At 39.1% G+C, this 27,858-nt stretch overlaps 1 protein-coding gene across 1 annotated transcript in view; it reads right to left on the bottom strand.

Moving 5' to 3' along the window:
• Positions 1–1,057: 1,057 nt before the first annotated feature.
• LOC126232243 (clumping factor A-like) overlaps positions 1,058–27,858 on the bottom strand; it is a 58,458-nt gene continuing 31,657 nt past the window's right edge. Inside the window, exon 2 of the mRNA XM_049942534.1 lies at positions 1,058–1,527. Within this exon, the coding sequence (XP_049798491.1) occupies positions 1,058–1,527 (470 nt within the window). The remainder of the gene's footprint in view (positions 1,528–27,858) is intronic.

Below are 27,858 nucleotides of genomic sequence, written 5' to 3'. Positions count from 1 at the left end.
AAGTGTACAATGCAAAACTTAGTGGCAAAATGGTACCAAACAGGTACTGTAGTGCATAAAAACTGTAATCCCACATCAGTCTTACTATGATTATTTTCTGTGCCAGATTTATTTTCCCCAGACTGTAGATCTCATTGTGTATGGGTTGTTGAACACTAACCTCTCTCCTTTCCATATCTCTGTTCATCCTTAGTTGTTCCTAGACACAAGTGATCTTCGCAAGTTGCGATTGGTATCATGGAAGTAACTGTTAACTTGCTCATAGCAGGATTAAGAGAATGAAGCTGTGATGTGTAGGTTTTCTTGATGCATCAAAATTGATACATCCCATGTTACCCAATCATATTTTACAGCTTGTATGTATTTGTAATTCACTAGGATTCTCTTACTAATTTCTTCAGTTCCATATGTCATAGAAAATATATATGGGACAGGATGCTCAGTAAGAGAGTTAATTAAATATAAACCAGAATTTTCTTAAGTTTATTTAAGCTTTAGAAAAATTCATACACACAAAATTACTTTTCTGTGAGGTCAACTGACTTGGAAACACATTTTCCCCTGTGGTTAGACAGTGTCTTGATCTGTTTCAGTAAAATGAATGTGGCTGTGGCAGCAGCCAGTTGTCCATGAAGGCTTTGACAGCACCATTATTGTCAAATGTGTGCAGACTGCTTTTTTTAGTGGTCCAAACAAATGAAACATGTGGGGCGTTAAGTCCAGACTGTAGAGAGCATGTTCTACTGTGGTCCACAACAGTTTCTGATTTTTTTGGTGAGTTTGGGCAGCTGAAAAGAAATACAGTAAAAAAGGGAGGGGGAGAACAACGACAATCTGGATTGCTGGATGATGTGAAAAATGGATGCAGTTAGCAGGTCAGGGAAAAGGCAGAGGCAAGAGGAAAACATCCATTTGATACCTGTCATGATAACATTAGAGGTGTTCCAGCCAGGACGATCATGATTGTATAAGCTATAGCATTGTTATTAGGCCATCTTGCAGTGTTACTCATCTCCCAGAATTTTCTTTGATTTCTTTCATAGAGTGACATGAAAATTTAGTAATGGTGCTGATAAATAACGCCACGGACACAGCTCAGGTTTTTCCCGGAGTCGGCGTTTTTCCCGGAGTCGGCGTTTTTCCCGGAGTCGGCGTTTTTCCCGGAGTCGGCGTTTTTCCCGGAGTCGGCGTTTTTCCCGGAGTCGGCGTTTTTCCCGGAGTCGGCGTTTTTCCCGGAGTCGGCGTTTTTCCCGGAGTCGGCGTTTTTCCCGGAGTCGGCGTTTTTCCCGGAGTCGGCGTTTTTCCCGGAGTCGGCGTTTTTCCCGGAGTCGGCGTTTTTCCCGGAGTCGGCGTTTTTCCCGGAGTCGGCGTTTCTCCCGGAGTCGGCGTTTCTCCCGGAGTCGGCGTTTTTCCCGGAGTCGGCGTTTTTCCCGGAGTCGGCGTTTTTCCCGGAGTCGGCGTTTTTCCCGGAGTCGGCGTTTTTCCCGGAGTCGGCGTTTTTCCCGGAGTCGGCGTTTTTCCCGGAGTCTCGGTATAGTTCGAACAAAAACTTTTGAATTTCGAGATGTCGATTAATTTCGAGGTGTCGATTTATTTCGACCTGTCGATTTGTTTCGAGGTGTCGATTTGTTTCGAGGTGTCGATATTTTTGCGTGTTCGAAGAACGCGCAAAGCGCACTTGCTGACGTCAGAAACCGCTGGGGGGGGGGTCGTGGGTTGCTGTTGGCAAGTGATCAGTCAAGGCTATCCAAACAGATGTAGGTATAAAAGGACTGCAGAAGACGGCAGATGTTCAGTTGTATTGCAGTGACAATGGAAACACAATGCCTAAGTCGAAAACATGGAAGGACAAAAAGACAGGTGCAACTCGTTCTTTACCGTGGGCTGCAATAAGAAGAATTAATGCTTCAAGAGCTGCTACATCTGCGACACGTGCTGCTATTGATACAGATGAGGTGCTTGGCGCTGTTGTTGATTTGTTTTCCAATTTAGACGACGAACCACAAGAGCCACGAGACGTTATTCAAGAAGCGTCTGATAGTAGCGAATTAAACACTCCACCTATTGAGGAAACAGATAAACATTTTTGAATAAAACGGAAAGCAGAAGAAGATCTTCGGCCTGATTCGGCAGAACATAAGCAACCACGTGAGGAAACTTCAGGTAACGAAATAGAAATGGCTGAAGAATATTCTGCACAAATTCGTTCTGTAAATAGTGACAATGGTACTGATGGTGGTACTAATAGTGTGGATCAGTCATCAAAGTTTTTTATGTGGAAAAGTATAGATGCTATTAAAAATGGTGATATACATTTTATTAATACTCATTTGTTCCAAGTGTGGGGCTATGGACTCAGCTGGCAAGATATTAAAGATGCTCAAGGTAATATTTATGGTAAACGTTATGTAACGTCTGCAGCGCAATGGTATTCTAATCAATTAAGTCAATTTTTATCTAAAGCTCAATTTCATAGTTTACCTGATTATTGTTATGTTAAATCTATATCTATTGATTTAATTACTGTTGGGTTAGAAGCTTCATTTTCCACAAGTAGTACATTAAGTGGATCAGGATCTATAACACATGTACCATTTATTATTTATAATATATTTCGAGATATCCATATATTTCGAGATATCGGTATATTTCGGGATATCGATATATTTCGGGATATCGTTTTATTTCGGGATATCGATTTATTTAGAGGTATCGATATAATTCGAGGTATCGATATATTTCGAGGTATCTATATATTTCTAGGTATCGATATATTTCGAGGTATCGATATATTTCGGGGTATCTATATATTTCGGGGTATCGATATATTTCGAGGTATCGATATATTTTGATGTATCGATATATTTCGAGGTATCGATATGTTTCGAGGTATCGATATATTTCGAGGTATCGATATATATTTCGAGGTATCGATATATTTCGAGGTATCGATATATTTCGAGGTATCGATATATTTCGAGATGTCGATATATTTCGAGATGTCGATATATTTCGAGATGTCGATATATTTCGAGATGTCGATATATTTCGAGATGTCGATATATTACGAGATGTCGATATATTTCGAGATGTCGATATATTTCGAGATGAAGTATTTCGAGATGAAGTATTTCGAGATGTCGAAGTATTTCGAGATGTCGAAGTATTTCGAGATGTCGAAGTATTTCGAGATGTCGAAGTATTTAGAGATGTCGAAGTATTTCGAGATGTCGAAGTATTTCGAGATGTCGAAGTATTTCGAGATGTCGAAGTATTTCGAGATGTCGATTTGGAGATGTCGAAGTATTCCGAGATATCGAAGTATTCCGAGATGTCGATATATTTCGAGATGTCGATATATTTCGAGATGTCGATATATTTCGAGATGTCGATATATTTCGAGATGTCGATTTATTTCGAGATGTCGATATATTTCGAGATGTCGATATATTTCGAGATGTCGATATATTTCGACATGTCGATATATTTCGACATGTCGATATATTTCGACATGTCGATATATTTCGACATTTCGATATATTTCGACATGTCGATATATTTCGACATGTCGATATATTTCGACATGTCGATATATTTCGACATATCGATTTGTTTAGATATATCGTTAGTGTATGTCTAGAAGGAGAATGCTAACGTGTCAGAGTGAAAGACGCAGAGCTAGGCAGACACAAATTTTTTGCGTCGAGAAAGTAATAGCAATTTGAACATTCATAATGATAACGCATCTGTTTATAGAAAACTGAAGAACTGATTCTTAAAATTAATTATACAATATGACAAATCAAACTTGCATAACGGGTAAGGAACTTCGCCGTAGATGTGAACAAAACGAACCCATCATGTGTGTCCATAACCATTAGGATAGGTAAATAGAAGCACACACGTGTGAAAACTTTTCCTTTGTCTCTGACACTGCTACCAACTTCCAGGACCGAAGCTGCTATGTCGTTGAAGTTGTCAACAGCGGAAAACGAAACGTAGTAACGAAGTCGTCGGGGACAGCAAACTTTCTTTATTAACGTAGTTTTTTCACTTACTTTGGTCAAATAGAAAACGGAACTAACTCTGTGTTCATTTTCCGCCGCCACCACCAAACGTAGTGTGTTCCGAATTTTCAGTATCTGCATTTTGAGTAGCTACGACGTCCTGTATAGTAACGAAACTGTACTTGTTTTAGGCTATGCCTCGAAAAAGAACATGAACGGGTCGAGAGCTACACACACACAATTTTTGCGTAAAGAAAGTAATAGGAATAATGCAAATGTCAGTAACGATAATTCTATTGTTCTAAAATATACAAGTAAATGTGCACGGAACATAATTACAAATAATTTTGAGAACTGTAATTGCGCTTTGATGAATTTACAACGCAGATATTGTAATGCAAGTAATTTCGCGTCTGAGATGACCTTATACGATACAATAGCATTCACATTGTGTTGTCATAAGGGTAAAATTAATTTGTCAACGTAGTGTATCAGAGACTCCCTTTAAATGCTTGAATAATTAAAGAGAAATTAAAGAACTGTTTCATAGACACACGTAGCTACAACGCAGCATTTGCCAGGGATTCAGTTCTGTGACTAAAATTTCACTTTAAGATACATGACATTATCCATCGCATAAGAGATTCATTGACGCAATTGGTCGAATTTTGACCACAGGCGATACTAGTTCTATTTATATGCTTAGGTCTGCTGATCAGATAGCATAAAATCCCACACAGCAGGTGAAGAATGACTTTATTGGTTGTTGCAAAGTATGATTGGTTGATTTGGGAAGAGAGGACCAAACAGCGAGGTCACCGGATCAAATGCAAAGTATGCATGACGCGTTTTGGAGTTACTTCCATCTTCAGAAATCTAAGTGCAAAGGAGGCACAAGGACAAGAGCGTTACTGGTCGTGTACATAACAGAACGTCCAAAGCGGACTCACATGCTGTACAGAGAGGTCTCGATAACGTGCAGACGTCACGGTACACCTGACAGGTCTTTATGGTGAATTGTCTTCAAAGAAGAACGGATGGAGAATAAAGATGCTTGTGAATCCACATCACACCATCACATAGGGTCAGTGCAACGGCTCTTCATGTACAACACGCGATTTAACATAACCCCAAATTCGGCAGATCTGTCTATTCACTGCACCCTGTAGTATAAAATCAGCCTCTTCACTGTGCAGAATATTACCCAGCTATAAGTCACCAACTTCTATCCGCACCAGAAAATGAAGAGCGAATTCATAATGTTATTGCGCATAGTGAGGTTTCAGTTGCTGCACTGTCTGTATGTTGTACGGGTATCAGAGTAAAGTAAATCGCAGAATATCTGTGGTGTTGACCATGGGATGGATGATTATCATCTCACTGCACGAGCTCTATCCGGGGCACATGCTGCGTAGTCAGTGCAGCAACGGCGACCTCATCACTAACTTCCACCGGGGTAGGACGACTTCCTCTTCCGGGTGTAGGTCTTGTAGAACCCCAAATGACCCCCGACCGCCGAATCATGAGTACCATGCTAACTAGTTCCTGTGGAATACAGACCCTGACTTCACCATGGCTGTCTCCCCCTTTACACAAGAGGCCCCCACGATGGCAATAGCTAGTAATGACCTCGCCATCCGCCAACTGCTGCCGAATCCGTCCCCACCTAGGGTCCTCATCCTGTTTGTCAGCTAAGTCGCAGAAGAAACCGGGTGTCTCGGAGAGAAGGAAATTCACCCCAAGATCCGTCTCTACATGGCCATGGCCTTCCCCAGACTCTCCCGCGAACATACGGCTGAGAGCGTCGGCCACTTCATTGTCATTGCCCCTAATATGCCGAACCCGGAGATAAAGTCATCTTAACTTCGGCATGATTTTTAGCGAACTTATTAATCAAAGATTAAGTTCTGGCACTGGCCAAATAACTCGCGGAGGCTCATTTGTTTCAGTTCAGTTGTATTGCTCACCTGTTCTCCAGATAAAGTTGTGTAGTTTATATTGTGAGTAGGCTGTTAAGGTTTTTTATTGGTAACGCCACCTCTGTATGAAAATCACTGGCTGTGCTGTGTGCAGTCTGTGGCTGCTTTGCATTGTTGTAATACTCGCCATTGTAGTGTTAGGCAGCTGGCTGTGAACAGCGCGTAGCGTTGCGCAGTTGGAGGTGAGCCGCCAGCAGTGGTGGATGTGAGGAGAGAGATGGCGGAGTTCTGAAATTTGTCATGAACTGCTATATTTATATATGATGATATCAAGGTAAATACATTGTTTGTTCTTTATTAATATCTTTCATTTGCTAACTATCCCTATCAGTAGTTAGTGCCTTCCATAGTTTGAATCTTTTATTTAGCTGCAGTAGTGGCGCTCGCTGTATTGCAGTAGTGGGAGTAACTAAGATTTTTGTGAGGTAAGTGATTTAGCGATTTGGGAAAGGTATAGTTTAATGTTAGTCAGGGCCATTCTTTTGTAGGGAATTCTGAAAGGCAGATTGCGTTGCGCTAACAAAATATTGTGTGTCAGTATAAGCTCAGTCTAGTATAATTGTTAACGAGGGGACGTTTCATATGTCGACCCTTAGCCGAGGATAACTCACTGGAATCTTCTGATTTTTTTGTTGTAGTTTGTGTAATTAGTGTAGCTATTGTTTATTGCTAGCGCGTAATCATAGAGGGCATTTCCTTTGTAGTTGTAGTTTTTCATTGTTGTACAGTAAAACAGTTGTGACATGCATGTAGATTTGCACCAAGTATTCCGCAGCTGCAATTAACTACATATTATTTTCAGTGCTATGTTAATGTGTTCTCTTGTTTTTGCTCTTCAAATTGTGCTTTTTTGTGTTATCGTGTGAAATATTGTGACAATAATGGCGTGTGAAAAACGTAACACTAGGCTACAAAGTAAACTGAGAAATAATAGTGACGACGAGCATAGCTTATTAGCGTCACCGAGTAATGAATTAACTGATGTTCAAAGTAGTAATTTGGTAATTGTGCATAGGGAAATGGAGCGGGCGGCAAACAATGGCGTGGACAGTGAAACAATTAGTGAAGAGGGAAGCATTATCGATCGATCGGTCAGCAACAGCTCGCCTCAGGAATCGGGAATGACAGGACACAATTTTGCAAATATTGTAGACTCAGGTTTTGGGTTCACACCGTTTTCTCAAATGAGTCAAGACACATTTTCCACTTGTCAAAATGTGAATGTTGCCGGTGCATATTCACTGCCGAAAAGCACTGAGGAACATGTTTCAGACACCAGTGCACTGTTATTACAGTTAATGCAACAAATGGGACAAAATCTTAAAAAGTTAGACACAGTGGAACATAATCTTAAAAAATTAGACACAATAGAACAAAATCAGAGACAAACACAGCAACAGCTTCAAAAGTTAGACTCATTGGAACAAACTCTTGAACAAACACGTGAAGATTTAACTACTGAGTTACATAACATTGAATCGAAATGTCAAAAAGCCTGTAACGACGTAAAAACACAAATTTGTGAGCATTTTCAACCTATTTTTTCGCGGCATGAAAATGCATTACAGAATCACGAAGCAGCCATAAAAGAACTGCAAACTATTGTTAATGAAAATCATGAGACCTTGCAAGCTAAATTTGACTCAGTTGCATCTACCGATTCGGTTACGCAACTTGCAAAAACTCAGGAAAACTTAAAGGACACAGTAGATACTCTGAAACTTGGTTCAGAAAAACACACTGAGGAAATAAGTACACTATCGGATAAAGTGGCCGAACTTTCAGATCAGTTCACTAACTTATCTACAAAGGTAGATGATGATCTGTATGACACAACACCTGTAGCCTTCACTGACACTGAAGAGTATGAAGAAATTAGAAAATTCAAACAAAATCAAAATCAAATCAATACACAGTACAAAAGAGAAACCCGCGAAGTACAAGATCAGCTGACACAGGTAATACAAGAATTACGTATTTCAGAGGACACTCGCGCTCCAACACGGGAAGAGGGACTTAGAAATACGGAAAAGACGCAAAATAATAACACAGGGCATTTCGGAAGTTATGAAAGAAACTGGCAATGTGCACCGTATTTTGAGATGGAACCGCCGACACGACGTAACAATGACCGATATGCTACACGCCGACACGATGATTTTGACTATAAGCTGTTCATTACTACACGTAAATTCAAAACATTTAAGAATTCTGGCAACGACATTCATCCACAAGCATGGCTCCATCAATTCTCTCATTGTTTTCCTCCCAACTGGTCGTTAGAACACAGATTAGAATTTATGTGTGGCTACTTAGAGAATGAACCAGCTGTAAGAATGCGATCGGTCATTCACGATTGCCACAGTGAAGGAGAATTTTACCATGCCTTCCTCTCAGCATATTGGTCTCAAGCCACACAAGACCGAGTAAAACATGGCATCATAATGATGAAACATTTCGAACAATCTGAATTCTCCAGTCCTGTGAAATATTTTGAAGACATGTTGCAGAAGAATCAGTACCTGTCAAACCCATACAGCCCCTCAGAACTGTTCCGCATTTGCTTAATCAAATTACCTGAACATTTACGACATATTATTTTGGCAGGACGTTGCAAAGACGACATTGAAGCTTTTCAGGGACTGTTACAAGAACTGGAAAGTGACACTGACAATCACGGAACGCAGGAGCACAACAATTACAGATCACATCCGTCGCAATTCCGCGATGAAAGAAATAATAACTGGACGCGACAAGGATATTCTCACAACACAAATCGTGACCGAAACAGACACCACCCGTATAACAACCGTTGGCAGAATAATAATAATAATTACAGGGAAAGATCACCTCTCTGCGGTAATGACTATCACAGAGACAATCAGAGAAACAGACAATATGGGAACCAAAACAATTATTATTACGAGAGACAGAATAACTTTAGACGCAACGGTGCAGCGCGCAGTTACGATTCAGGGAGAAATTCTCCACCACTTAACCGACAAGAAAGAAACCACAGGAACTACCGACATGACGATAGACGATATGATCGTAACGACAGACCTGAATTGCATCAGAACTGGCGGGATTTAAACAGGGCAGGGCCCTCTCGACAAGGTGAATTTGTAGAAGTTAGGTCCCCAAACCCCAATAACGACGCGCGGCAACAAAGAGACAATAGGCAATGACTCATACCGCTGGCAGCCACAAAACGTACGTATGAAACTAACGACGCAGCTGCCGTAGCTAGTAATTACGTAAAAATGGAAGACATTAGGGACATCTTACTCCAAGAACACGACGTAAAACATAACAACATTGCATATCCTGTGATTCACATTACAGTAAATGATGTAAAATTTACGGCAGTACTTGACTCTGGCAGTCCCATTTCAGTAATCAGTGAAACAGCCTTTAGCAAATGCAACAAATCGAACGGTTGCCCCACACTTCCGTTACGTAAGATTAAATTACAAGGTGCAATCTTTGGAAAAAGTGTAGATGTACGCCAACAAACCAATTTAGAATTCTTTTGTCAAAGCCACAGCTTCTCTATGAACTTTCTCATTGTTCCATTATTGTCGACGGAAATTATATTGGGATGACTTTTTGAATGAATACAAAGCAATCTTAAACTTTCACGATGCTGAAATAAGTTTAGAGAAAGAAGGTAAGTCAGCAGCTTTGAAATTTGAAGATAGGCTCTCAAACCATGACGAAGAAATTAATCGGCTCTACCTCCTGTTAGACAACAGTTCGGAATTTTCGACGGAACTTGACACTAACAATCACTCTGCAAGTACTGACAGGGGTGATATCGACGGCGCATTTGAAACTAATGAGTTAATTCAGAATAAAATTCAAACAATTGAAAATTGTAATGACACTGATAGGCAGGACCTTTTTGAGATTTTACAAGCACATTCCACAGTTTTTACTCACAAAACGGGAACAATCAAGGGATTTCAATACCAATTTCGTGTTCGTGAGCATACTAAATTTTGTGTTAGACCATACGTAATTCCAGCACATTATAGGGACCGTGTTAGGACAGAAATACAATCTATGCTTGACGAGGGCATTATTGAGCCTGCAGTAAGCTCATACAACAATCCATTACATGTTGTTGAGAAGAAAAATGGATCGATCAGGCTTGTCTTAGATTCGAGACAAATCAATACTATCATTATTCCTGAAACAGACAGGCCGCAAACGTTGGAAGAACTTCTTCAAAATTTTAATGGTGTAAAAGTGTTGTCTTCCATAGATCTCAGATCCAGCTTTTATCAGATCGAACTTCATCCAGAATGTAGAAAATACACAGCTTTCCTTTGTTTCGGCGTTTGTTATCAGTTTAGGAAACTTCCCTTTGGTTTGAACATTTCTTCAGCAGCATTCATTCGCGGGCTAAATTCCATATTGCCTGAGTTCTTAAAACGTCACATCACCTTATATGTGGACGATATTCTGATAGCAGAAGCCTCATGGGAACAACACAATCGCATCCTCAACAGTTTGTTACGTATTTTTGCAGAATCTGGAATTACAGTTAACTTGGAAAAGTCTGAATTCGGTAGGTCAAAGGTGAGGTTTTTGGGACATATTATTTCTTCTGAAGGCATTCAGCCGGATCCTGAAAAGTTAGAAGCAATCAGAGCCATTCCAGTTCCATCCACAAAAAGACAAGTCCGCAGTTTTCGGGGTCTCGTAAATTCTTACCGTCGTTTTCTGGATATGCAAATTCTTGTTACACCAAAACTTTGTTCTCTCACTGGAAAAAACACTATTTGGAACTGGGACGAACAAGCACAGTTGGAATTCAATTCTTTGAAAGAATCGCTACTTAACGCGCCAATACTAGCTCATCCAGATCTGTCACAAGATTTCTGCCTTAGCACGGATTCTTCTAAAGTCGGACTTGGTGCCCATTTATTTCAAGAAGCCATAGAAAATGACACTACCGTTCAGAAAACCATTGCTTTTGCTAGCCGAGTGCTAACAAAATCTGAAAAAAATTATTCCGTTACTGAATTAGAAGCTTTAGCTATCGTTTGGGCATTTAACAAATTCCGTTTCTTTCTTTCTGGTAAGCATGTAAAAGTATACAGTGATCATCGTGCATTACAATTTCTTATGTCTTCAAAATTAAATCATGACAGGTTAAAACGTTGGGCATTGTTTCTGCAAGAATTCCGCTTCACAATAGTATACATTCCCGGCAAGGAGAACATTGTTGCGGACGCACTGTCACGCGCACCGGCTGGGCTTGAGAAAAGTAATACAGAAGGCAACCTCGAGAAAAATTTCAGTATTCTTTACATTCAGAAAGTCGCCTTTGAAAACTTCATCACCACATCTTCAAAGGACATTGCTCATGAACAAGATAAAGATCCGATTTGGAAAGACATCAAAAGTAAATGGCATGAAAAGACACACACTCAGATTCGGCATTATTACCTGGTTAGAAACAACATACTCTTCAAACGCTGCACTGTTGATGACAAGCTATGGGTACTTTGCATTCCAGACGATTTTGTTAATAAGCTCATTTGGTACATTCATTTCAGCTACGCACATTTTGGTCCACGAAAATGTTATCACATTCTTCGAACGACTTGTTATTTTAACAATATGGAAAAGAGAATTCGAAGAGTCTTGTCTATTTGTAAACTTTGTCAAAAGGCGAAACCATCTACTATCTCACATCGTGCTCCGTTGTTTCCTATCATTCCTTCTAAATTAAAAGAATTTGCTGCAGTTGATCTATTGGGACCCCTTGTCAGAACATCGAATGGATTTTCGTACGTTCTAGTCGCTGTTGAACTTACTTCAAAATTTGTTTCTTTCACTCCGTTACGTAAAGCCACTGGACGATCTGTATCCAACGCCTTTGTTAAAAATTTCTTACGTGAAGTTGGCCACGTTGCTAAAGTCATTTCAGATAACGGACCGCAATTCAGATCTGCTGTTTAGTCACGCATGCTTCGCAACCATAAAATCAAACTTGTTTTTATTTCATTGTACTCACCACATTGTAATCCCTCCGAACGTATTATGAAAGAAATCAATAAGGTTTGCAGACTTTGTCACAGAAAGCATCAGCATTGGGACAGATATTTACCCTTATTTCAAAACGTGCTGAATGAAATGCCTCATGACTCCACTGCTTTACCACCTACTCTTGTACTGAAGAATGAAAAACCACCGAACAGAATCAGAGAGCTTGTACCTTTCCCGAATACACGTAAACTTCGACACAAAGACATAATTGATTTGGCTTTTAAAAATATAAAATCTGCAGCAGACAAAAGGAGAAAACTACACGGTAAAGCAAATGCAAAGAAATTATGTATTGGTGAGAAAGTTCTCATTAAAGCTCATTCATTGTCACATAAGAAGAAACACTTGAGTCACAAATTCTTTCTAGTTTACAATGGACCTTACAGAATCCGACGTATACCACATGATAATTGCGTTGAAGTTGAAACTCTGCGTACTAGGAAGAGTAAAGGTTTACACCACATTTCACATGTAAAACTGTTTATTGAAAGACAATCTGCTTTTTAACTTTGTCTTTGCCATAAAACTTTTCACTTGACGCTACTAGTACAATTTGTCACACTGAGAAAATGCTAACATGCAACAATGTTTTGAAGTCAACTATCCAGCCTAGAACCTAGGGAACATTTTTAAACAGAAATTACGAATGCATTGTTATTGTGAACAGACGACACTGTGTTATTGTGTGTGTGCATTCTTGCTTGTTTGTTGCATGATTATGTAACGACTATCAGGCTTACATACTTCGAACATGTACTGGTACTGCTAATGAGATTTTAATGCAACATTTTGGTTTACTTGAAAACACATTCTGGATTTAAAGTACTTTCTGTGAGATACCAGATGACACAGTGGTTAGTTTATGTGACAGCTACACGATTTTTATCACGACGCTACTAATGAGTGACAATTTACAATGTTGCTTTTGCAGTGTTTCTGTTTTATATCTGCACAGTTTTTCTGAATTCTTCTGGAAAGTAAAACAGGTTTTAGTAGTAACTTTTGTAGTATAGCTAAAATGAGACAGGGTTTTCCGTAGCACAACAATACGTTACAGTACAGTACTTCCTTCATCACAACAATAAGCGTAATAACTACGATATCTATACACAAAGCATTTCACTTTTGTTTATCATGAGGTAAGTACATTGACTTCTGCAGAACTTAGCTTTCGGAGGAAGATAACTACGAGACTTCCACAGAGATTATCTTACAACATGACGCAGAGTTTAGCGCTACAGTACACGTATTTGACTGATTAATTTCGCACTTAAAACATTTATTTTTATACATATTTGAAGTACAATGATACAAGGGTTTTCCGTGATACATTTCATTCCATTGCTGTAATCTGTAACACCTGAGGGTATAATTACATTAATCCTCAGGGGGGTACACGCTTACTTTGTGTACCATGTGTTTGGAAAGCACAAGGAGCCCTAGCTAATGTGGTATTTGCTTATACAACTTTACACATCGGTACCATATTTCTCTAACATATAAATTACACAGCTATCTGATCATTTAACTGAGAGAGACAAATATTTATTTTACTATATCAGTCACAGATGTTTACGTAATTACATAGTTGGACAACTTCACACTTATGAAATTGTATTTTGCTTGCACTTTGTGGACTGTTCATATTTTTTCGGACCCATTGTGATATTATGAGAGCTTTGATTGATATATTTGGTATGGGATCATGATTTTTAAAGTACGTTTGAGGTAGATGACACTATTGAAATGAGCAGAGAATTTTTCTTAGGTTTTGAAATTATTGCAGAAAGCTACGACATTTTTGAGTTTTGACTGAGGTGTTATGATGTTATTATTACGATGACTATGTGTATTATGCTGTTGCGGTATGTTTATGATCAATAAGCTGATGCTATATGAGAAATTTGATTATGCTACGTATTGGTTATGATGAAATATTGTAGAAGTGTCGACGATATGTATATGTATAATAAGGTAAGAAATAATGAGTAGTGGTTAGGGACGTTGATTTGTGAAAAAGGTTGTTGGTAACCAAGAATCGTACTTTGAGTTATGAAATGTGTGTAAATGCATGAATGTATCATAATGCCGACGAAAACGTTTTGAACACTGTTATATTCATAGGATTTTGTATCTACACATTTGCAACGAAAATTCGACCTGTAAAATTTTTTATATGAGACTGTCACTGAAGCGGAAACTGCTGTCGTAAATATTTCGGTAAGAAAGCTAAGTGACCTTGATGTAATGCGTTGTGGCGCCCAGCTGGGCCAGCCACCTGGAGAAAAAGCCATTAGGTGGAGAAAAAGAGGCCATTAACCTCGCTTCTGACATTCCTTTGTAGAAAGCATCGCAAATGCGACACGATAATAATAACTTGGAAACATTCTTACATCTGCACACCTGATTAGGACAAGTGTCTATCTACGAGAATTGAGAGAATTTCTACTAACTTATGAAATGCCTCATGACTACAGAATGACTATTTTATGCTTTACTTTCTACATAGTTGCTTATTTCATTTGATATCTGGTTTCCAGCTGTCTTGCAGCATTGGTTTCATAAAATAAAATTAAATGCATTTGCTAATGTGAACACTTTCTGTCAACAGATCTATTAAATAATTATTTTTTGATCCACATTCTTGGAAAAAGGAGCTCTTGGAATGGAAAGAACAATAAGAAGGGACTAGTAACAGTAACTGCACACATAATTTTCTTTTCAAGTACATGGTAATATTTTTTTTACAATAAGTTTTTGTGGTGCACCACTTTAATTACATAGACATTAAGATGTGAATAGACATTTCCCTTATCTGCATTGTTGTCTTTAGTGTACTAGATTGCGCTTTGTCATGTTTAGATATAATTTATTGCTTCTGCTGTTTGCCAGGCATAGTGCTATTAAATTTCACTTTGCATTACTCTGTTAAGCTAGTTTTACTACTGATTTATTTTTCTTGTTGCTGCACATTGGCTCATATTAGTTGTAATGTTGAATTGCTTGGTAATTTAGATTTACTGTAGGTTGCTTTGCAAATTTCCATTTTTTTGGTCATTGCTGTTTGTGTTAATTGTTTTGTGCTGCTGCATTGCCTCGTCCCTTAGTTTAGCATCTGAGCTCAGTAGATGTAAGTTAGCTTAAGAGGGGTAGACTATATCAGAACCTAACTATGGAGAATAGGGAAAGAATGCATTGAAAGTTATATGAAACTGATTTGGCAAAAATGAGTATTGTGCACTGAGAAATAATTATTTTGAAAGAAATACGAATAGAATACAGAAAGCAGGTATAGATAGGACTTTTTGGGAATAATGATGAATGAAGGGAGATCTCCAAGAAGTAAAGAAAGTTTTGTTTGCAAAATACTGCAGTAAAACAAACCCTGTCCTTTCCTTTTGTATTATTATGCTATGTGTTTGTGTACCCTTGTGTATTTGTGTACTTCCTATCTTTATGTGTTTATCTGATAAGACTTATGTTGTAGAATCTTTTCTTCTTCTAATACTAAGCTACATTCAATATGATGAGGAATACTGTTATCCTCAAATATAATTGGCATTAATAATATGTTATTTACTTCGTAAATATGCTTTGACATTATTTATTCTGTTTTGTTTTAATGCTCATGTGTAAAGTTGATGTTTCAAAAGTTATTCTGATCTTTCATGTAGGTACGTATGTCATAATTCCTGTGACACTGATGTATATGTTATTTCTATTCTTTTGTAAAGCCCATATTACTACAAATGTTATCTGTATTATTATGTTTTTAATGATGTATTTTGTACCTTTGTAATTGTATTCTTATGTTATAAAATTGTAATTGACACCAGGTCATCAAATTAAGTAACTTGTAAGTTCCATTTCACTGCACACGTTTCTGTTGGTCATGGTATATGGACAATATGTGAGAAGTAGGGACTGTTAGTGTTTGCATGTGTGTTAATAATTCAGCAAGGGACTGGATAACAGCATTGCTGGTCCTAAGGACATTTCCAAAAAACTTTGTGAGTGCACAAGTGGTGGTTATGGACTTGCTATATTATCCGCAAGACTCTTCAATGGTGATTATGCACCTGCACAGTCGCAACAGATGGCTGCTGGCCGTCTCTACAAGGACTACAGTGGATCTGCATCTTTGATGGCCCACCAATCTCTAAAAGGACTACAGTGGGTCTACATCTTCGATGATCCATCAATACCATTATTTCTACAAGGACTACAGTGGGTCTGCACCTCTGGTGGCCCACCAATACTGTCATCTCTACCAGGACTACAGTGGGTCTGCACTGTGATGACCTACCTACCAATATTCTTCAAAACTTCGACTGACTCTGCCGTGGGTTTGCTCTGTTGTGGCCCATTACCTGTCTGCATGTCGAGAGTCAGCACTGTCTTACCGTTGGAAGGACAACACTACTTCTTCAAGATTGCATGGAAATCCACTACTTCCGTGTGCATTTTTTTTTACTGCTCAGACTTTGTGAAAAAAAACTGTAATTACTATTATGATGAATGATCAGGACTATCTTTATGGACTGTGAGAAAATTTTAGCTTTTGACCAACATTGTATCAATAAGTGTGTGCATTTGATTTCTTTGTTATTGTAATTACGATTATGAAAAATTTTAACAAATATGTATTGCCCAGTGCCCAAAACAATTTGTAAAATTTTTGTGGGGAGCATGGGGGCTATGTAAGTAGGCTGTTTAGGTTTTTTATTGGTAACGCCACCTCCGTATGAAAATCACTGGCTGTGCTGTGTGCAGTCTGTGGCTGCTTTGCATTGTTGTAATACTCGCCATTGTAGTGTTAGGCAGCTGGCTGTGAACAGCGCGTAGCGTTGCGCAGTTGGAGGTGAGCCGCCAGCAGTGGTGGATGTGGGGAGAGAGATGGCGGAGTTTTGAAATTTGTCATGAACTGCTATATTTATATATGATGATATCAAGGTAAATACATTGTTTGTTCTCTATTAATATCTTTCATTTGCTAACTATCCCTATCAGTAGTTAGTGCCTTCCATAGTTTGAATCTTTTATTTAGCTGGCAGTAGTGGCGCTCGCTGTATTGCAGTAGTGGAAGTAACGAAGATTATTGTGAGGTAAGTGATTTAGTGATTTGTGAAAGGTATAGTCTAATGTTAGTCAGGGCCATTCTTTTGTAGGGAATTCTGAAAGTCAGATTGCGTTGTGCTAACAAAATATGGCTCAGTCTAGTATAATTGTTAAAAAGGGGACGTTTCATAATATCTCAGAATATTGTCTGCCGTTGATGTCTGTTGTGTTAGAGATAATTGGCAGCGGTCGACGCATGCATACTGGGAGCAGAGCACCACGGGGGCAGAGAGATATTTAAGGCCATGTCCTCTCCTTTACATCTTGGGTTATGTTGTCACATTTGCGTGATTCCATCTTTCTGGTGGAGGATTATAGCATCCGAAATTCAGTTGCATTTCAAAGTTGAGTATATTTCTATGTCATTCCCTGTCTCGTGGATCTCTCATATTGATCTGAATCCTTAGTCTGCTCATGTCTGTCGCCAATTAACACGAAATTTTGAAGCAACCTCATTTTAGGGGTATTGTCATATAATCATGTTCTAGTTGTACTCATTCTAAGAATATTGTTGATTAATCAACTGAATAAGCAAGTTTGAAGATCGGTTTGGTCAAAATTAAAGCACCTCCTTAATTGTTTGTCATTTGTATATAGTTTTGTTTACGAATGTTGGCTAGCCAAACGTTAAAAAATCTGTGTTCTTACGCTTAATCTGTTTTTCAGCTGATTGGAAGCAATGAGAGTTCTGCTGGGAATTCTATGGACATTTGTACTACTTAAGTAAAGCTACCTAAGTATATTTGCCTAGTCATATCCAAATTTCAAGTTTTACGATCTTGTTCCATGTAAAGAAATTTATTTATTATTTTTCCAACTGATCTGGCCTTATAAGGCAGTCTCCTGTATTATTGTGATTGTGATTTTATAATGCTATCGATTGTAATAAAATATGTAGCAACTACAACAGATTACTATTGTGATTCTGGTGTGTCACTACCATAACTCATTTCATAGAGGATGACATGTTTCATGAAATATTTAATTATGAAAGCATTTTTAGAGCTAAATATATTGAAACCTGAATTTGGCTTATCGGTTGAAGTAAAAAAAAAAAATAACATGTCTCTCTGTTTTTGATACATTCAACCTATAAAAGGGGTGGAATATAGGATGAAATGTTTTATGAAAATAATTCAGTGTGAAACAATTTTTAAAGCTAAATCTATGAAAATTGTGTTATTGAAAAATACGTGTTTCACTGTTTTTGGAACTACAACCTCCCATGAGGTGCAATAAGGGCACACACATTCACTGCCTCAACGCCTTCCAGCCCAACCTGCAAGGTATATGAACTTGAAATTTGATGGTGTAAATCTTACACTGTAAGCATCATTTAAGAAGAGATTGTTCGAAATTCCACTTCTAAGGGGGTGAAATATGGATTGAAAGGGTTTTTGAAAATATGTCCCTATGTCGCTATTGAAGCTAGAACTACAAAACTACTAAAATTGGCATTTGGTTCCTCAGTCAGAAACAAAAAAAAAAAAAACAGGTTTTTAGCATTTTCCGGAATTTTTCCATTAGGGGAATAAAATAATTATTGAAGGTTTTTTGAAAATAAATCATTATTAAAGAACTACTAAAGCATTTTTAAAGCTACATCTATGAAAATTGGATTTGAATTCTCGGTTTGATGTAAAAAAAATAAGTGTTTCGTTGTTTTTGGAAATTTAACTCACCAATAGAGTGAAATAGGGGACGAAAAGTTTTATGAAATATTTCACTATGAAAGCATTTTTAGAACTACATCAATGAAGATTTGAATTTGGCTCCTCAGTTCTAAATAGAAGAATACATGTTTAATTGTGTTTCAAAATTCAACCCCTAAAAGGTGTGAGATGTTTCTGAAAATGTTTCATTGTGAAAGCATTACTAAATATATCTCAGAATTCGTATTTGGCTCCTCTGTTAGAATTTTTCGATGTTGCACTGGTTTTGGAACTTCAGTCCTAAGGGGATGAAAAATTTTAATGAAATATTTATTGCGTTATATTAAAATATTTTAAGTCTGCATCTACGAAAACCGGTATTTCACTTCTCAATTAAATATAAAGAAATATGCGTTAGGGAATGAAAGATTCTACGGAGATATCGCCACAAGAATACAAACGGCTTGATTAACAAACACCTAGGACTCCAGCTATCGGCATTGCTTTTTGGTCATAAGAACATTCAGTAAAAAACCATGCTTCAATGGCGTTAATTAGCGTGAAAAGTTAAGAAAGTTTTGCAATTTACAAAAGACATATAAAACGATTAAAGAAAAAAAATTCTTTGCTGACCATACGGTCTACGCAAGTAAAGAAGCGGATGATAAGCTAGCTCTTTATGCAAATGAGTTGGTCAGTTTAAGTTCCGAGACATGTCATGCAGCAGGAACCAAATCCTATAGTTGCTACGATTGGCTAAAGGGAAAGTTTTGCAGAATCAAGGGAAATCACTTCTACAAGTGGCTGAGAATCTCGTAATGAATAAAAATTATGTATTGAAGATTCCAATGTGGGAGACGCAAGATTCCTCCCCCCCCCCTCCTCCCATTGCTATCTTCCTTTTCCTATAGCAAAAAAAAAAAGAGAGAAATTTCCGCTGTGAAACAATTTGCAAACAAGAAAACGGCCCTTGAAATTTAGCGCTTCAAAGTTTTAATCCCTGCTCTTTCCGTATGTTGATTAGAAACTGTTAACCCACATGTGAAACCTGAGTACATAATCCCTGTGACATTTGATCAACGGTGTTCCTTAAGGACAGGTTCTGATTGAAAACGTTCGAAAATTCAATTTCTTTGTAATTGCATTTTTGAAGGGTGTACTTGTCTAGACTCTTGAAACGGAAAGGTTTTTTTTAATCCTTGCGTTACAAAAGTTTCTACAGCCCATTGTTTGAAGCAGTGTCACGGCTGCCATGAGCCGCCCGGGGAAGCTGCGCTGTCTCAAACGCCTTGTCACAGTTCACGCGGCTCCCCCCATTGGAGGTTTGAGTCCTCCTTCGGGTGTGTGTGTGTGTGTGTGTGTGTGTGTGTGTGTGTGTGTGTGTGTGTGTTGTCCTTAGGTGTGTGTGTGTGTGTGTGTGTGTGTGTGTGTGTGTGTGTTGTCCTTAGGTGTGTGTGTGTGTGTGTGTGTGTGTGTGTGTGTGTGTGTGTGTGTGTTGTCCTTAGGTGTGTGTGTGTGTGTGTGTGTGTGTGTGTGTGTGTGTGTTAGCCTTAGGTGTGTGTGTGTGTGTGTGTGTGTGTGTGTGTGTGTGTGTGTGTTGTCCTTAGCATACATTACTGTAAGTAGTGTGTAAGCATAGGGACTTATAAGGTGTCAGGCAAATCCAACACCTTCTATGAAAACCCTGACATGATAAGCAAATCCAGTAGTATGTCACATAGCTCCGAATAAATCGTGACATTAAATTAACCAAAGTAATAAGAGTAACGAGTGAGCAAATGGAATATCACAGAGTAACACAAGAATGCCTAAATGCATGTCATACCTTCCCATCATGAGACAGACGCAGTTCCGAGGGGAGAAACGAGAACAGAAGCCGAGAGCAGAACCGTGTTAAGCTGGAAGGCCCTACGATAAGGGACGGACGGACACCCACGTCGCCAGCTAACTGCTAGGATCACACCACCCGCAAGTTTTAGCTTTGAGACTTTTTCGCGTCTCTGTTACGTTAGGACCAACCCCCAGCCCATGTTAAAAGATAGAGCCCTCCAGAAGAACAGTATAGATCTTACGATAACGCTAAAAGGACCACACCAGCTGCAAGTTTTAGCGTGAGACTTTCTCGCATCTGTTACGTTGCAAACTTTAAAAACATTGCCCCACCACGAAAAGTATAATGTTTGTCATTGGATAGACAGAATTTTTGTAGGCGGAGCTTAAGGTTAACATTGAGACCCTGATTGGTAAGATGAAAACACAGCCAGATAGTTTTTTTTTAAACCAACTTCGGTAAATTGTAGTAAGGAGAAGTTACAGGGAGAGTTACTTCCGAGACGGCGAGGTGAGCGGAGCTGTGCTGCCCGCCGCCCCCTGACGAACACCGACAAGGTAATGAACGCATGCGATGCCACATAACAGCGCACAAAGCTTCTCTCAGAACTGCAGAAGTCTCATCTGTTACATCCCTTTTTTGCGTAATACTAGTGTCGATCGTCAATTAAAGCTCATGGTGTTCACATTTGCCACTTGAAGTAAAAATCTGAAACGCGATGATTTTTCTGTTATATAGTTATTGAGAAGCCACATCAGCCACTGTAATTTACGACAAGTTAGATAAGTAAAGATAATTGAGGGTCACTGTAGACCATTTAGATAGTTTTCTCTTTTGTGAAACTTAATTTAAACATACATTATAGATGTGATATGGCATAGGTCATCCTTCGATCCATTGTAGAACTTGGAAACCCAGTCAGGGAATATTTGTTCACATTTTTGTTGGTTTTTACCATCCTGTATTAAAACATCTCCTTTTATCAATAGTGCAATTTATAAACAATGTTTTGTGATTAGAATAAAATTTCCAATGGTAAACTTAACTGCTTCTTCGACGTTATTTTACCAGCTAACTAAAAATAGGAAAGCCTTGAACCCCTTCCACTAAATTTAGTTAGTATTAAGATTCTTTTACAGGGAGTGCAGTGGAGCTGACGCTGAAATCATTAAGTATTTGCTTATATCATCGCTAGTCTCACTGAACTCTTCTGAATTCTACATGTCATGTGTGGTATGGCGTCTCCTTACCAGCAACAGGTCCCAGGTTCAAACTAGTCAATTCCCTAAAAAACACGCTCAGAGCGTCGTTGCGCGAAAGTGGTAGGGAGACACGATATAGAACAAGCAGACGCAACGCAGAATGTTTAGAGACTGATGGTTCAAATGGCTCTGAGCACTATGCGACTTAACATCTGAGGTCATCAGTCCCCTAGAACTTAGAACTACTTAAACCTAACTAACCTAAGGACACCACACACATCCATACCTGAGGCAGCATTCGAACCTGCGACCGTAGCGGTCACACGGTTCCAGACTGAAGCGCCTAGAACCGCACGGTCACACCGGCCGGCTAGGGACTGATGACCTCAGCAGTTTGGTCCCACAGGAGCTTACCACAGACGGACGGTTGCCATGGGACACTCTTGAGTCGGAAACGCTTGCTCAGGAAGAAGGCCTACACTACGCTTGTCCGTCCGCTTTTAGAATATTGTTGCGCGGTGTGGGATCCTTACCAGATAGGACTGTCGGAGTTCAAAGAAGGGCAGCACGTTATATCGCGAAATATGGGAGAGAGTGTCACTGAAATGATAGAGGATTTGGGATGGGTATCATTAAAACAAAGGCGTTTTTCGTTGCGACGAAATCTTCTCACGAAATTCCTATCACCAACTTTCTCCTCCGAATGCGAAAATATTTTGTTGACACCGACCTACATAGGAAGAAACGATCACCTCGATAAAATAATGGAAATCAGAGCTCGTACGGAAAGATATAGGTGTTCGTTCTTTCCGCGCGCTATACGAGATTGGAATAATAGAGAATTGTGAAGGTATATGAAGACAGTAACTGTTCTCGAAAGAACAGGTACCACTGATGACCGTGCAGCTTCTCTAGAATAAATGATAATTAATTTAACGCTCAGCTGCCGACAGGTGTTGATGTACCTCGGGGTACACATTTTCAGCTGTCCCCATCGAGGTATATCAACACCTGTCGGCAGCTGAGGGTTTCAATTAATTATCATTTATTCTAGAGAAGCTGCACGGTAATCAGTGGTATCTGTTCCTTCGACAACAGTTACTATCTTCATATATGTAGTTAAAGGCTACCCAGCCATTGACCTTCGTCTGTGCGAATGCGCAAAGATTGCCCGAACTCTTACGGGAATCGTCACCTTAGTGTGCCCGAGTAATGAGTGGATGGGCAAATACCTATTACGTACATTACGTATGTTGATTGTGGACAGTTGGGAATGTGGGTCTCACGGGAAGCGTGCAAGGGTTAAGTCCCTGCAGTCCCGCTATTCATCTGTGTCCTCGGTGGCTCAGATGGATAGAGCGTCTGCCATGTAAGCAGGAGATCCCGGGTTCGAGTCCCGGTCGGGGCACACATTTTCAGCTGTCCCCATCGAGGTTGTATCAACAACACCTATCGGCACCTGAGGGTTTCAATTAATTATCAATTATGAAGGTAATTCGATGAACCTTCTGCCAGGCACTGAAATGTGATTTGCAGAGTATCCATGTAAATGTAGATGAAAACTCGTCCCGTGTCGCACGTGTTCAAAACGATTCATACTTCAGAATGCATGCAAACATACTCGCCGAAAATACTGACGAATAACGAGTGCTGCATATCCAAGTTACACAGATCGGCCTTTCCTCCCAAGAAGAACAGGGAATTGCTATGTAGAAACAATTCGAGCTAGAGGTAGGGCTCATAAGCACTCCTTGAATTGCAGACTAAACGTAAATAACGAAAATGCATTTTTGGTAAAAATTGGTCAAAACATAATCCTGTGCCCTCCGTATTGGATTAGCCGTTTTGAATATTGAAAATCTGACTTCAGCTTCATGTTCAGCGACATTAAAAATATATGTGTAACACTCAGTTCATGCAAATCGAAGTAATAATATAACTAAAAGTTTTCCCTAAACTTTGAACACTTTTTTTTTCGAGAAACGTTTTTTTTCTCAGAACGGCATGCAGCATAAACTAAAAGTGATTCAACCTCTTAACGTCTACCCTAGGACCCCGAAAAGTAAACATTTTTCTTAGGAGCTTATAGCTATAATATGACATTTGTTAATATTAACTAATTTTTGTGTGGGCATAAGGAGTGAAACAAACCCCCAAAAATCGAACTGAAAGTTCGAATTAGCACTGTATCGTTAAATTTAAGGTTGTTTCTTTGCGGTTCGGTATGCGCTCCCATAAATTTTATGTAATATCGACTGATGTTATCCATTTTTAATTTCAGAGAAATAATGTAGAATCAACTGATGTTATCCATTTTTGATTTCAGGTAACATCTGAGGGGCCACACTGCACGCACTCTGCGTACTTCAGACTCGCAGGCCCTTGATCAAATCATAATTACGGGCGCCATTTTTTTTTACTGAAAATCTAAAATAAAGCTCATAGTATGATCACTCGTAATTCCCAAACAGATCCTTCGAATGTATTTTCATTGTCTCAAAAAAATTTCCAAATGTACCATTTTTGCTCATTTGAATGAGAACGTGGCCGTAATGGCGGAATATAGTCACGAGATTTTTTTCGGAGACGTTGTACGTTCGCGAGAAGAATTTCGTTCCACGCGTGTCGATGGACATTCCACAGATATTACTGTATGTGTGTGCTACTCAGTCGTGCCATTTGAGTGTACATCTTTGCATAGTTTTCCTTTCACGATGTAAACAGTGCTCGGCTCAGTTGCTAACTGGCCAGTGAGTGGTTCCGAAGGTGTCGGATGTGCGGTGCGTTCGGTGTGCTAGGACAACAACAGACTGGCGTGGTGCGATGGCAGAAGCAGACACTGAGGGAGCTAGCTGTAGAGACGCCAGCGAACAATTTATGCCAAGTAAGACGAAGAGAACTATTCTAAAATTATGAGCCGTCTCGAAAGTGTTTATCATTAGTAAATCTTGTAGTTGAGACTGACAATCAATCTACAATAACTGACAGTTTTGCCTAGAGAGAGATACAGGAAATCCCCCCTCCTGAAAGAAATTTTGGTTGTGATGACAGGCCGATGGGTAGTGTAGCCCGAGATCTAAGTTAGGTTGTAAGGAGGTAATTTGATTGAGAGTTGTTTATGCCAACGGTTATGAATGCCGAGTAAACGTTGTGCGAGCAGATTGCCCTGTAGCGTAGCCTAGTGTTTCCGTCCGCGCCGTATTTAACACATTTTCTCTAGCTGTGTACAAAAGTCGCACAACAGCCACGAAAACTACGTTTCTGGTGGGGGGAGGGGAGAGTCCACTATGTAACTTTCAGTACAATTTTTAGTAAGCGCCGAAACTAGCCGAAATAGAAGCTTAATTTTAACTATATTTCCGTTTGTGGGAAAATAGTGGTTCTCCTCTTTCGGCAGCAACTGTAATATGTAGGCGACTTATTAGAGTTTTTTTAACTCTGAATCATGATCTCAATAGACGCAGAGCTTTTTTTTTTACGTTACTTGATTCGTGGTCTATAGTAAACAAAGCAACGGTCAATTCTTTGAAGTGCGACGTGTGTCTGCAATGTTCGTAAGGCCAAGTTTGTATATATTCGGTGTCTGTTTTTTTTTATTGTTTTGCCATATACTGTATAATTAAGGCGAGGAGGATAATGTTCAAGGAGCACTGCATTAGCAGTCTATGGAGAAATTGAGAATTTGGATCTGATGAACGGCATGCTCGGGCAGTTGGTGCAATTAGGTTGCCCACTGCGTAATTCGGACACAGTGATCATTGCCTCTCCCTAGTAACCAGGGGACTCGGGTGCTAATCCTGTTCTGGCACAAATTTTCAACAGTGCCCATTGACTAAAGTCAGTGCCCATTGTCAACTAATTTCATTGTTTCGGTGTTCAATTGTATTTTGTTCACGATACGCCGTCTAGCTTTTTCATGGATAACAGCTTTGGAAAGCGTACAGGCTGTACAGGTTATATTGATATTCGCTCGTCGTTAGTCCAAAGCTAGTATAGCGATTTTTAAACACAGTTGTAGTGCATATTAAGCCTACACACGTATTTGTGTCCTGTGTTTCTTTACCAAGAACTACTTCGTAAGTAATTTCCCTATAGTGGTATTTTGTTTAAGTATTTATAGCCTGCAGGCTTGGATGAAATATGAAACACATGTCCGAAGTTTCTGTTGATGCTGCAGATACTGTTTTATCCGTACTATGGGCACAAACTCTTCATCTAATACAGGACACAATTTGTCTCGAGATTTAGCAATTTTTCGTAATATAGGCCTAGCTTCGATATATTTTTCTCTAATTCTTGTTTGGATTTAATCTTAAAACACACTAACTCTTCCACCAATTATTCGATAAATGATTTCATCCCTTTCGTAGCCTACAGTTCCTAAACGGTCGATAATATTATTGATTTCCTTTCTCACTTTTATTTCCTGTAGAATCTCCTGTTTATGGTTATTGCTAACCTGTTTCACGTTCTCACTTTTATTATTTTTATTTTTCTAGTTTTGTGACTGGTAGCCTAGTTTTCTTTGAATTCGGTTTTTAATTCTGAAATAGTTACAGTTAAAGGTCAAGTGAAGATTGCGATCTATTTGAGGAGAGTGGTTCGGAGATCTTTTATATTAGACGTACACAGGTCATGGAGATCCGTATCTATATAAAATTACTTAAAGTGTAATGTGGCCCATTCTCTTGTCATGATCTCGGCTGTATCGTAGCGCATTGTCTCGGTTAGGTCGGAGATTTTGGTTGAGAGTTGCCGAAGTCAAAGAAAGTGATTACGAAGTCAAGACTGTGCTAACAGAACGATCTGTAGCGTAGTCCAAAATGTTCTTTCGGTCCTTTTAAAATCTCTTTTAATTAAAAATAACTAAAGCTGCAAGATACAAAGTCAAAAACTATTACGTAATAGAGAAATCCCAGACTACTGTGGTGTACGTTGTGTACGTATACTAATTTATTGTCAGTGAATATATATTTTTTACTCATTTGCTGGATTCCAGTTTTCCGCTTTTTGCGGCGAAAAACCTTTTCCTGCGAAGGGCCCATTAGCTTGTCGGTTATATTCGTGACTTTCTCGACGGTCAGTTATTTCATGGTAGTCTATCCACCGGCGTCATTGTTAGCATCGAATATAGATATAAGTATTAGGAAGTCTAATATGAAGCTAACACATGAGTATGTCTAATGATGAATAAGAAAAAGAGGATTGCGGGTTAGCTACTACAAGCAGCATAGTGAGCGCGTTATTGTGAGCAAGATAGACACGAAGCCCAAGCCCACCACAGTAGTACAAGTAGTCCGCTGATGACGAAGAAATTGATGAAATGTGTGATAAGATAAAAGAAATTATTCAGATAGTGGAGGGAGATGAAAATTTAATAGTTATGGGTGACTGGAATTCGATAGTAGAAAAAGGAAGAAAAGGAAGCGTAGTAGGTGAATATGGAATAGGGGTAAGAAATGAGAGGAAGCCGCCTGGTAGGTTTTCGTCCAGAGCATAACTTAATCATAGCTAACACTTGGTCCAAGAATCATGAAAGAAGGTTGTAAACGTGGAAGAGACCTGGAGATACTGCAAGATTTTAGATAGATTATATAATGGTAAGACAGAGATTTAGGAACCAGGTATCAAATTGTTAGACATTTCCAGGGGAAAATGTGGACTCCGACCACAATGTATTGGTTATGAACTGTAGATTAAAACTGAAGAAACTGGAAAAAGGTGGGAATTTAAGGAGATGGGACCTGGTTGAACTGACAGAATCAGAAGTTGTAGAGTGTTTCAGGAAGAGCATTAGGGAACGATTGACAGGAATGGGGGAAAGTAATACAGTAGAAGAAGAATGGGTAGCTTTGAGGCATGAAATAGTGAAGGCAGCAGAGGATCAAGTAGGTAAAAAGACGAGCGCTAGTAGAAATCCTTGGGTAACAGAAGATATATTGAATTTAATTGATGAAAGGAGAAATTACAAAAATGCAGTAACTGAAGCAGGCAAAAAGAAATGGAAAC

This window comes from Schistocerca nitens, unplaced genomic scaffold, assembly GCF_023898315.1.
Source record: "Schistocerca nitens isolate TAMUIC-IGC-003100 unplaced genomic scaffold, iqSchNite1.1 HiC_scaffold_468, whole genome shotgun sequence".
In the NCBI taxonomy this organism is placed as follows: Eukaryota; Metazoa; Arthropoda; class Insecta; order Orthoptera; family Acrididae; genus Schistocerca; species Schistocerca nitens.
The sequence above is the reverse complement of the archived record's forward strand: the minus strand, read 5'-3'. Positions and strand labels throughout refer to the sequence as shown.